Source organism: Arvicola amphibius, chromosome 7 (genome assembly GCF_903992535.2).
Source record: "Arvicola amphibius chromosome 7, mArvAmp1.2, whole genome shotgun sequence".
NCBI classification, from domain to species: Eukaryota; Metazoa; Chordata; class Mammalia; order Rodentia; family Cricetidae; genus Arvicola; species Arvicola amphibius.
In genome coordinates, this window is record NC_052053.1 from 119,953,436 (window position 1) to 119,965,571 (window position 12,136).

At 47.5% G+C, this 12,136-nt stretch overlaps 1 protein-coding gene and 2 non-coding genes across 4 annotated transcripts in view; 1 reads left to right on the forward strand and 2 right to left on the reverse strand.

The window, feature by feature from the left end:
- Positions 1-1,739: 1,739 nt before the first annotated feature.
- Positions 1,740-1,903, reverse strand: LOC119820156. Its single transcript, XR_005286419.1, has one exon. It is a non-coding gene; the product is annotated as a U1 spliceosomal RNA (small nuclear RNA).
- Positions 1,904-9,272: 7,369 nt separating this feature from the next.
- LOC119820157 lies at positions 9,273-9,436 on the reverse strand. The gene has a single exon (XR_005286420.1). It is a non-coding gene; the product is annotated as a U1 spliceosomal RNA (small nuclear RNA).
- A 907-nt stretch (positions 9,437-10,343) lies between these two features.
- Positions 10,344-12,136, forward strand: part of LOC119818593 (E2F associated phosphoprotein) — a 43,247-nt gene continuing 41,454 nt past the window's right edge. For both annotated transcript variants that reach the window (XM_038336150.1, XM_038336149.2), the window contains exon 1: positions 10,344-10,515. In XM_038336150.1, the coding sequence (XP_038192078.1) occupies positions 10,442-10,515 (74 nt within the window). In that variant the 5' untranslated portion in view covers positions 10,344-10,441. The remainder of the gene's footprint in view (positions 10,516-12,136) is intronic.

The window sequence follows — 12,136 nt, forward strand, 5'->3', positions numbered from 1 at the left end:
CAATGGAGTACTACACAGCAGAAAAAAATGACTTGTTGAAATGTGCGAGCAAATGGATGGATCTAGAAAACATCATATCAAGTGAGGTAACCCAGATGCAGAAAGACAAATATATGTACTCACTCATAGTAGCTTTTAGACATTAAGCAAAGAAAACCAGCCTACAATTCACAATCCCAAAGAACCCAGACAACAGTGAGGACTCTAAGAGAGACATAAATGGATCTAATCTACATGGAAAGTAGAAAAAGACAAGATCTCCTGAGTGAATTTGGAGCATGGAGACCATAGGAAGAGGGTAAGAGTGAAGGGGAGAGGAAGGGAGGGGAGTGGAGAAAAATATTTAGCTCAATAAAAGCAATAAAAAATTATAAAATTAAGAAAAAAAGGTTAAATGGAGGAGATTGGCTGGGAAGAGGAAGGGGATCTGCGGGACTGTGAGGGGGACAAGGGGGTGACACGGGTCGTGAACACGGTTGAGATACATTGTGCACGTATTGAAACGTCATTAATGAATCAAATTATTATGTATAGCTGCCATATGCGGATGGTTGCAAATAGGCAAAGGTCCCAGCACTCGGGAGGCAGAAGCAGGAGGATCTCTTTGAGTTGGAGGCCGGGCTGGTCTACAGAGTGAGTTCTGGGACAGCCAGGGCTACACGGGATCCAACTACAGGGCTGGGTGGAGTCATCCGACTTGAGGGATGGATGGACCTGGGATTTTAACTTTCTTATTAGAAAGTGCTGGATTGGGAGGAGGAGGGAAGGAGATGGAAATTTTTAAATAAAAAAATAAATCATCAAAAAAAAAAAAAAAGAAAGAAAGTGCTGGATTTTAACTTTATTATTAGAAAGGTCTTGGACAGAGGAACCACCCGGGATTACAGCAGCTGAGCAAGAAAAGTGCTGGCTGGCTGAGTTAGGGAAGATCAAAAGAAGAGGGCCACTCCAGGATGTAATCGGTCAGAGGCAGCAGGGAGGCCCAGTCTCGACGGCAGAACCCCGAACATATTTATTTTAAAAATATTATAATTATCATTATTATTATAGTTTCTCAAGACAGGGTCTCTGTGAAACAGGCCTGCTGTCGTAGAACAGGCTGGCCTCGAACTCACAGAGATCCTCCTGCAATGCCTATCAAATGTAGGATTAAAGGCGCGCTGTGCAGCACCACCGCATTACATATCACTGTTTTAAAAAAATCAAAGCTTTTTTTTTTAATAAAAGATTTATTTATTATGTATACAGCATTCTGTCTGCATACCAGAAGAGGGCACCAGATTTTTATCATAAATGTGAGCTACCATGTGGTTGCTGGGAATTGACCTCTGGAAGAACAGCCAGTGCTCCTAACCTCTGAGCCACCTCTCCAGCCCTCAAAACAATAATTTCTTCACAGTCTAACTACCCTTAGAAAAACAACTGTTCGGTCCAAATGTTAACCTTAGCTACAAGAATGGGCAATGTGGTTCGAGGCCAGCCTGGTCTACAAGTTCCAGGACAGGTTCTAGAAACTACAGGGAAACCCTGTCTCGAAAAACCAAAAACAAAACAAAAAAAAAAAAGAACGGGCAATGTGGATGCTGATGGTAGGCAGGAAGCATAAAAAGCAGCAAAGTAACACTACAAGTAACATAAGAAAAGAGAGAACAGAAAAAACTTCTGAAAACTAGGAGGAAATCACAACTACATGTCAAAGTTGCAGTGTAAAGGCCGCTTTTTTTTAGAACCAGCGTTGCCAGGGGAGAGCGCGAACGCAGTCCCCCACTACCACAAATTATGCAGTCGAGTTTCCCGCATTTGGGGAAATCGCAGGGGTCAGCACATCCGGAGTGCAATGGATAAGCCTCGCCCTGGGAAAACCACCTTCGTGATCATGGTATCTCCCCTGCCAGGTAAGTATGAATTGCTCCCGCCGCCACCGCGCCCTCCCTCACCACACACGCACTTATAACCGACGGTCACCGCTCCCGCGACGCCGCCTCGCCGTCCTCTCGTGCCGCCCTCCGAGCTCCTCACGGACATCCCATCCGCCCCACGCGGGACGGTCACCGCGGGGACGCGCCTCGCCGACACCGCCGGACCGGCAGCCCCTGCGCGATAGCTCATCTGCATACGCCCCTCCCCTCCCCCCTCTCTCCCATCCCTCTCTTCCCCCCCCGCCCCCCCCCGCGCCAGCCGACCGAATTCTGGACAGGGTCTCCCCAAACGCGCCCTGTAGCCTAGGATCGACTTCTGATCCTGGCTGTGGGCTTAGTCCACTACTGGGGATCACGCACTGGGGGAATCGTACGTGCCGGCCGAGCAAGTCTTTCTACCGGTCGACCCGCACCCTCGGCCCATAGAACTACTTTCCTTTCACATAGAAGAGCTCGCTACAAGTTCTCAAGCAGAAAAACAATCACTAAATTGACCATGGAGGCTCACACTGGAATCTTAACAGTTGCAAAGCAGACGCGAGAGAACTGTCCGGACCTACTGGTCCTGATTCTTCACGTTCTCTTCATGGCGGCGGGGAGAGGAGTGGAGGGAGGACGCCTGGAGCGTGGGCCCGGGGGAGTCCTCTCAGGTCATTAGGCCTGGCTGTAACTAAGCGGTTTTTACTCGCGGAGCCACCTCGTGCTCACCCTCTCACCCCCTCTAACTGACCCCAGACCACTGGCATACGTTGGAGGAGTGATTTCCTTCCTTCCTTCCTTTCTTCCTTCCTTCCTTCCTTCCTTCCTTCCTTCCTTCCTTCCTTCCTTCCTTCCTTCCTCCCTCCCTCCCTCCCTCCCCTTTAATATTCGGATCTAGTCTACCTTGGCTCTTTCTCAGCTTCTGAATCATCTTGTGGGGTCTGCAGTTCTGGCCTAGAGTATCGACCCATTTCCCCCAACTAAAACGGCTTCGGCCAGGGAGAGCATCTTCCAGGAAATAAAAAATTTCAAAAGCTCCTGCTCCAAGTCTCCCTTCTCACCACTGTTCTACTTGGAAATCAGGTTGAGGTCTGGAGCTCAGACAACCCGAGGCCACAGTTAGGTGGGCTGCTTCACAGCGGTGCAGAGGTTCTTCTGACATCCTGGGTGAGAAAAAAAAAAATCCTTCCTGTCCGAGGTGCTCACTTTTAGTTTCCTTTAGTCAAAGTTAAATAAACCCCAACAGAGAGCTCTCTGTCACCTCTTTATATTTTGCTCGCCGTTCCAAAGGAAAAAGGTGGATTTGGGTGGACCTGCTCCACCATACAACTCCTAGTTCAAGGAGTGTTTCGTCTCCCTTCCATTCCAAAGCCTGCTTTTCCCGTTTCTTTTCTTTTTTTCTTTTTTTAGTTATGTGTTGTGTTTTGAGAAGACTTTTCTCAGGGAGCTGCAACACACACACCTACTTACCCTGGAGGGGGAGCACACAGCAGACGAAAGTATGGATTCCGTCAGAGTCCAACTTGGGGAACCAATGAGTTGTCTTGGGGTTACTCATAAGAATATAGGTGAGAGCCGGGCGGTGGTGGCGCACGCCTTTAATCCCAGCACTCGGGAGGCAGAGGCAGGCGGATCTCTGTGAGTTCGAGACCAGCCTGGTCTACAAGAGCTAGTTCCAGGACAGGCTCCAAAGCTACAGAGAAACCCTGTCTCGAAAAACCAAAAAAAAAAAAAAAAAAAAGAATATAGGTGAGGTCACTCCCTGTGCAGAAATGACTCCAAGTCAGCTGCATCGCCGGAGCCCTCCCCAGCACAGGGAAGAGCTCACACACGCTGGGACCCTAATCCACGGCTCACAGCAGGCTGGAGCGTCTCCTCCAGTGTCTCGGTTGATCGACACCTCGTCCAGGCAGCTCAGCTGGGTTCTGCTTCTTCCAGGCTGCTGCTTGGCTCTCAGAGGCTCTTTTGCAGCTAGTTCTCTGAGAGTGACACTCGCCAGCCTGACTGGGAGGGAGGGGACTAGTGGGTCTGCTCAGTTTCAGGAAATTCCTGCAGCTATTTTCAGTTGTGTAGTTGTGTGCTTCCTGGTTTAAGAAGTTTCTGCCGGGCAGTGGTGGCGCACGCCTTTAATCCCAGCACTCGGGAGACAGAGGCAGGCGGATCTCTGTGAATTCGAGACCAGCCTGGTCTACAAGAGCTAGCTCCAGGACAGGCTCTAAAGCTGCAGAGAAACCTTGTCTCGAAAAACCAAAAAAAAAAAAAAAGAAGTTTCCGTCTCCGAGGATAATGCTACACAACAACGTACATATATATACTTGTGTGTTGTGTGCAGGAACCCACAGAGTCCAGGAGTCGCTGCCATGCCGGAGACCCTGGAACTGGAGTTACAGGCAGCTGTGTGCCGCCTAAAGCTGGTGCTGAGAACCCCGCGCTGGTCCCCTGCTAGAGCAGGACCGGCTCTTGGCAGATGAGCCCTCACTCCCGCTCTCAGTAGAAACGTTTTAAAACCCAACAATCCTAGGCTCTCTCAGTCCGTTTTCTGCACCGTGCTCCCCTTCACTCAGTCTTCCAGCCTCACCGGCCGAAGAAGTCAGCAAGTCAGTTCTTCTTCACGCTCGCTGCCAAAGGCCGCTTTGACTGCTCAGCTTCATGTCCTGTGCCTCCCGCCAGGTAGGAAGAGTCTGCTTCTGGGCTTGGAACACCACATGCTTATGGCGATCGCTAGCGCCACCTCTCCCTCGACTCCGGGATGACAGGTAAATGCTCAGTGTTTGCCCCACAGCAGTGAGTTCAGAAAGGTTTATGTTTGCAGGGTCTGGCAGCCAGCTAGTCAATGACCCATTCTTCAAGCACAGAGTGACTTTCCTGAGTGTGCCCCGGACGTTCTTTTTGCTTTGGGTTTCATTCATTAAATCCAACCGTGGGCATGTGTGGGTGCCACAGCGAGCATGTCCAGGTCAAGGGCTGTCTTCAGGGAGTTGGTTCTCTCCTTTTATTCCATACAGTCTGGGGATCAGACTCAGATTGTTAGGCTTGACAGCAGTGACCTTTACCCTGTGAGCCACCTTGCTGCCCCCAAACCATTTGGGGGAGGAGTGGGTTAGGGGGCAGCATCTAAATAGCCCGCGGCTAGCCTAGAACTTGCTGTGTAGACTAGGCTGGCTTCAAACTCAGAGTTAGCACCTGCTGCAGCTGGCATTAAAGCTGTATGCCACCACACCTGGTCTCCCTTGTTTTGCCCAGGCCGGTTTTCCCCTGTGGTCTCACCTGGCCTTAAACTCACTGCACCGATCCCCACATCCCCCAGCTGTGAGATTACAGGCAGGCGCCACAGTGCCCAGCTACAGGTTTTATAAACATCATTTTATGTATATGAGTGCTCTATCTGGATGTAGGTCTGCACGGCAGAAGAGGGCATCAGATCCCACTATAGGTGGCTGTGAGCCACCATGTGGTTGGTGGGAACTGAACTCAGGACCTCTGGAAGGGCGGCCGGTGCTCTTAACAGCGGAGCCATCTCCCCAGCCCCCTACGTGTTATTTTTCAAGGTGTTGGTGAGAATCCCTGGCACACTGTCCACTCATTCTGTATGTTATAGCGACCCCACCCAAGGCCAGCTGGCTAGTCCTACTGCTGCTGCAATCCATCCCCACCCCACAAGAGGCACTCCAACCACGGATCCAGGGCCTGCTAAATAGGCTTAGGTAAGCACACCTGCTGTCATGGCTGATAGCCTGGGTTTGATCCCATGAGACTCACAGGAGTCATCCTCTGACCGTGATCCCATGCACTACATACAGGGATTTAAACATACAGTACCTGGTTGTGGTGGCTCACATCTTCAGTCTTCAACAACCAGCACTCGGGAGGATCTCTCTGAGTTCAAAGCCAGCCTGGTCTACAGAGTGAGTTCCATGACAATCAGGGCTACAGAGAAATCCTGTCTCGAAAACAAAACAAAGCAAAACAAACAAACAAACAAAAAACCCAAAAAAAACCCACCAAAACAAATACTACAACAAAAACCAAAAGCCAAACCAAATCAACCTCAAAAAAATCAAGCCAAAACAAAACAAAAAGAAATAAGGATAAAGAGTAATGTTGTTTTTGAGAAAATGTCTTAGGAGAGCCTAGAACTCACGATTCTCCTGTCCCAGCCTTCAAGTGCTTGGATTACAGGCATGTTCCATCACATCTGGCTCAGATAATTTGGAGGGGGTGTTTGTTTTTAAATATTATTATATGTATATTTTAGTGAGTGCACGTATTAAATGTGTGTGTGGGTGCATATGCTATGACATACAGAGGTCAGAGAGCAACTTTAACGAGGTTTTTTTTTTTTTTTTTTTTTTTTTTTTTTTTTTTTTTTTTTTTTTTTTTTTTTTTTTTTTGCTGCTTTCAGCTGTGCATGGGTCCCAGGAATCTTGGAAAGCCATCTTCACCAGCCCCTCCCAGTTCGCTCTCTCTTTTCGAGACAGTGTCTCCTACCTTGGGTCACTCGAGTTAATTGCTACCAAAATGAAAAATAAAAGCATTGGATGTACCTATGTTACAAACTTGAAGCCAGCAGGTCAGGAGAACTGGACTTGGTTTTTCACAAAGGATTTGAAACTTCAGTATCCTGGAATCGCTGACATTGGTGCTGAAGTCAGCTTTTGAAAGTGCCCTGAGACTGGAAAGACGGCTCAGAGAAGGTATAAATATTATCTCAAAATTTATAGGATATATATATATATATATACATACATACACACATACATACATATATGTATGTATATGCTTTCTATTGTGATACTAATGGTCATATAGAGTACTAACTAATTCTAGAAAAGGACTTTATGTAGCTTTCTGTACATGATTTCATCAGGCTTGACTGTCTATCAGGAAACTAGGAATTAGGTTTGCATACCACGGATGCACTTAACAAATTGTGGTCCTCTGACCTCTCTGAGATCTGCTATCTAGGACATTTAAAATGTTTAAGTTTTCTGCAATATACCGTGGCCATTCCTAACAATGACCTTTGACCTCCAGAAGGATGATGGCGTCCCACACTAACGGTTCCACCTGGACTGTGTGCCGCTGGCTGGCCCTGTCAGAGGAGCAGCAGTTGGCAACTGACCTCAGGGGATCAGCCCACCAGGAAACCAAACCTCGATGGGTGAATCTCGGATAGGCAAGGCCCTGAGAGCCCAGACCCCAGAGTGTCTTTTACTTCTGCTGCTGCCATCTTTCTCTGGTACCTGGCATGGCGTGAATGGGTGTGGGGAGATCCCCACCGCCTCTAGTGTAGTGTGTGTATCATGGAAATATCCTGTTCTCTGGGGCATTTTCCTGTGGAATATTATGAAGATGATTTCCTCCTAAGCTGTACCGCTTAACGGAAACAAAGCTTTTATACAATATTTTCTCAGGGTCCCCTAGAGATGCCAGAGCCCTTCAGACAGAAGGGAGCAATCTAGAGAACATGACACCCACTATCCAAAGGGGTGGGGTGGGTGGGTTTTGGTTATTCAATAGGTTATGGATACTTATTGTTTAGGGGAGTTGGTTACCAGTTGTTATTGGTCATGGTCAGGAAAAAAGCTGAACAAAGGAGATTAGATTCAGCGATCTTGTTCTGAAAAGAAAAAGTTGGGTTATAGAAATTACAGAATAAAAGGATAGATCTATTTTGTTTTTCTTTATTGTTTTTATTGAGTTATATATTTTCTCTGCTTTCCTCCCTTTCTCCCCCTCCCCTTTCACCCTTTTCTATGGTCCCCATGCTCCCAATTTACTCAGGAGATCTTGTCTTTTTCTATTTGCCATGTCGATTAGATCCATGTATGTCTCTCTTAGGGTCCTTTTTGTCTGGGTCCTCTGGGATTGTGAATTATAGACTTTGTTTTATGTCTAAAAGTCACTTATGAGTGAGTACATATTGTATTTGTCTTTCTGGGTCTGGGTTAAGGGTAGATCATTGAATTTACTTTTAAACTAAAAAACCAAATACTAGTCTTAAATATTTTAAATTGGTATAGATTTTTGTTTATTGTTACAAAAATTAAGGTTATTTTTGTTATACTGTATATATGTTTCTACTCTTTTTAAAGACATTTTTATGACGGGGCAGTGGTGGTACACACCTTTAATCCCAGCACTTGGCAGGCAGAGGCAGGAGGATCTGTGTGAGTTCGAGGCCAGCCTGGTCTGCAGAGAGAGTTCCAGGACAGCCAGACAAACTTTGTGGAAAAACAAACAAATGTGAGTGGAGTGGGGGAAAGTGATTTTAATTTTATGTGTTACCTGTTTTGCCAGGTGGGTGTTCTGGAAGAGCAGCCTATGCTCTTAACTGCTGAGCCATATCTCCAGAAAACACACACACACACACACACACACACACACACCCCAAAGTGTCATTTCCCTTCCTGTGCTGGCGTTAACAATCTCCATACATATTCCCAATCCATTTTCACTGCCAGGATACAGGCACGGTCTAGACCCAAAAATGCAACGCTCCAACTGAGGGTTCACGGAGTGATAAAGCTGTATCATCACCTGCTAGGTGATGTAGGGAATTTCACCTAGAAGAGGGCCCTCACAGAAATGACCACGCTGGCACCCCGATAGATTTCCAGACCCTAGAGCTGTTTTGATTCTGCGAAACGGATACTAGAAACTTGAAGAAAAGGGATCTCTGACCTAGGGGCCTGAGGTCCCGCGGCCGCAAAGGACTGGAGTGTGGACAGGTTTAATGAAGGGTGGCCCATGCTCCACTGCTTCTTTGAAGGAGCCACTGCCACGAGACCAAGCCAGATAACAAGAGTAATAATTCATTTACTGGAATTGTTTCTACCAGCTTTTTTTTTTTTTTTTTTTTTATTTTATTATGTATACAATATTCTGTCTGTGTGTATGTCTGCAGGCCAGAAGAGGGCACCAGACCTCTCGTTACAGATGGCTGTGAGCCACCATGTGGTTGCCGGGAATTGAACTCAGGACCTTTGGAAGAGCAGGCAATGCTCTTAACCACTGAGCCATCTCTCCAGCCCCCCCCCCTTTTTTTTTTCTACCAGCTTTTTCAGACAGGATGTCTTGTCACTCTGTCACCCAGGCTGGCCTAGAGGAAGTACACTAACTCACAGCAACCACAGCTGGCTGAGTTTTCAAACTTTCAAGCCGTATGCAGTATGAGATTAAGGGGCATATATTTCACTCAAGCGTTCTACCAACGGAATCGCTATGGCAGGACGCCAGCGAATACGACAAAACCGGGCATATGTTATTTTTAGTGGTTAGTGACGAAAGCAAAAGTAGGGCTCAAAAATACAATAGTAGTGGCTACTGTCTATGAGCTGCTAAAGCATTCTATTCTTCTAGAACCAGCATTGCCAGGGGAGAGCGCGAACGCAGTCCCCCACTACCACAAATTATGCAGTCGAGTTTCCCGCATTTGGGGAAATCGCAGGGGTCAGCACATCCGGAGTGCAATGGATAAGCCTCGCCCTGGGAAAACCACCTTCGTGATCATGGTATCTCCCCTGCCAGGTAAGTATGAGTTGCTCGCGCCGGGTACAAGGACTCCATCATATCGCCCCACTCTACACTTACGGTCTTCTGTTTTGTGCCTTCTCTCCCTCACTTTCGCTCGTTCTTATAGTGTCCCCCTAAAAGAACCCTGGACATTATGTAGGTATCATTCTTAAAAGGCATAAGAAGTGAACGTGTGGGAGACCGGCATCCTCTGCGTGCACATAATTTACATACACCACACCCCTGAGGTGACGTTGCGGGAACTCGAGTTTTGGCCCGTCAGGAAGACTTCGCCCACTAAGGCTGGGAGGCGGAGGCTCGGGCTTGTTGATTGAGGGTTAAGTATGGGAATCAAAAGGGAGGTGGAAAACCTTTCTTTGAGACCCGGAGCCGCTCAGGTTTACAGCTCAGAGGCTCTGGACAAAAAAGTTCTAACTCATCGTCTCCACCAGCGGAAGGAACTCATTCTCATAGGATTCAGTTCTAGGAGATTCACCCCTTTAATGTTGAACTTCTTTTCAATAGGAAATCTTTTTTTTCCCATGTTTTTTCCCCAAGTAGGTAATCATACATTATCTATTTGCACACAATCACTAAGCCTAATAAAAACCTGGGAGAAAGGCCAAGATAACAGCTTGGAAGAAAGAAATCAGACTGGGTGGTGGTCCACAACGGTAATCTCAGCTCTCCGCTGGTCAAGGTAGGTGGAGCGAAGTCAGTTTGGGCTACACAGAGAGTTGCAGGTCAGACTGGGTTAGTGAGACCGCATCAAAAACAAAATAAAGCAACAACACTGACAAAAAAATCGATAAAAAGACAGCAGCTGTTTTCAGTGGAAAAGAAAACGCCAAGAGCCGAGTTTGATCCATCCCCCTCCACCTCCTTCGCAGTCCTGCGCCTGCGCAGGCGCACAGGAAGGACTCGCAGTACGAGCGGAAGTGGCGTCCCCGGACGCTTTAGGGAAGGTAGCCGCGGAATACACTGAAACCCGGGCAGTTGGTGGACCGCGTAGGCCTCCCTAGGCCGCCATGAACCGGCTCCAGGACGACTACGATCCCTACGCGGTGGAAGAGCCGAGTGACGAGGAGCCGGCTCTGAGCAGGTGGGCCGCTGCCCCGCGGTGTCCGCCCGGCCCTGGCCGAGGCCGTTGTGCTCGCCGCGCCTGCCGAGCTTGGGCGCACTGCCGCCCGCATCCCTTGTAGGAGCCTCGGGGTGCCTGGTTGGGCTGCTCAGTCTCTGGGGAGCCAGGATGGACAGCAGTGCGGGAAGAGGGATGTTCCGGAATCGCGGGGCCCCCAAAGCGTAAATCCTCAGATGGAACCCTGCTCCTTACAGTTTGCTAGCACTGTGACTGAAGGCAAGTCAGTTCTCGGCTTCGCGTGTGTAACTGGAAATACAAGTGTGGGACTAGTGAGGGCTACAGGCCTTAGCTGGAAGACTGTTGAATAGAAATAAGGGAAATTACCTTATAATAGGGGAAATGAAATGCGTATCTTCGAAGATGTCGTACATGACATCTGATAGGCATGGATGAAATTCTGTGGTACTTTTGGAAATGGAGTATTTATCCTACTTAAGAGAACTTGGGATTCGGGATGTTTTCACTTATGTGTAAAACACATCTTTATTCCCCCACCCCTTTTAAAACCTTGCTGGGATATTAAGCCCAGGGTATTTTATCTGTCTGTCTGTCTGCCTATCTATCTACTTACCAATCTACCTTCTTATCTATCTGTTTCATATTTTAATTTTAGTTTTTAGTTTCAGAGTGTAGTTCTGCCTGGCCTGGAACTCGCTCTGGAGACCAGGTTTGCGTTGAACTCCAGAGATCCACTTGCCTCTGCTTCCAAGTGCTGAGTTTAAAGGTGTACAACCCCAGGCCTGGCTTGTTTACTCCTTTATTAACCTAGATTCTAGAGCACTGGTTCTCAACCTTCCTGATGCTGGAACCCTTTAATAAAGTTCTTCATGTTGTGGTGACCCCAACCATAAAATTATTTCTTTGCTTGTCAAGATGTTCTGTGTTGCTTGGGTCGGTCAAAGGAAGAGGGTCCCTCCAAGATGAATGTTAGGCTGTCTGGCAGCAGGGAGGAACTTCTGTGACCTGAACCCCAATAGCCGTGCAAAGGTGTATTTATTGATTGTTACATAAAAGTTGTCTTTTGGGTAAAACAAGTTCCTCGTACTCAAGTCCCTGATAGAATGGTATGTCCTTCTGAAGAAAAGTGCTGCACGCGCCACTTTCGTCCTTACTGGGTACTGTTTGCTGTACCCAATAGTCAAGGTGTGCCAGGACCGTCTTGTCACCAAAGCCATGCAAAGTCTGTAAAGCTTTCAGGAAAGCAGCTCTGTCGATCCCAGAAACCAATCACTTTTTTCCACAGTGATTTCTTTACAGTCTAAGCTTTCCTAGAAAACAACTGTTCATTCTGAAGTTTACCTCCGATACAGCGAGAAACACAATTTCATTCTAATGCTTACCCTAGATACAACGATTCTACTAATTTTCCTTTCTGCAGTTGCTACTTTGTAAATATAATTTTGCTACTGTTGTGAATCATAATGAAAATACCTGTATGCAGGATATCTGGTATGTGGCTCACAAGGGGGTTGAGAACCAATGCAGAAAAGGTGTGTGTGCGTGCCGAGAAGGTGGTTTAGCTTGCAGCAGACTTCCTGTGCTTGCCCGAGGACGTGATTCTATTCCCCCCCACCCCCAACTC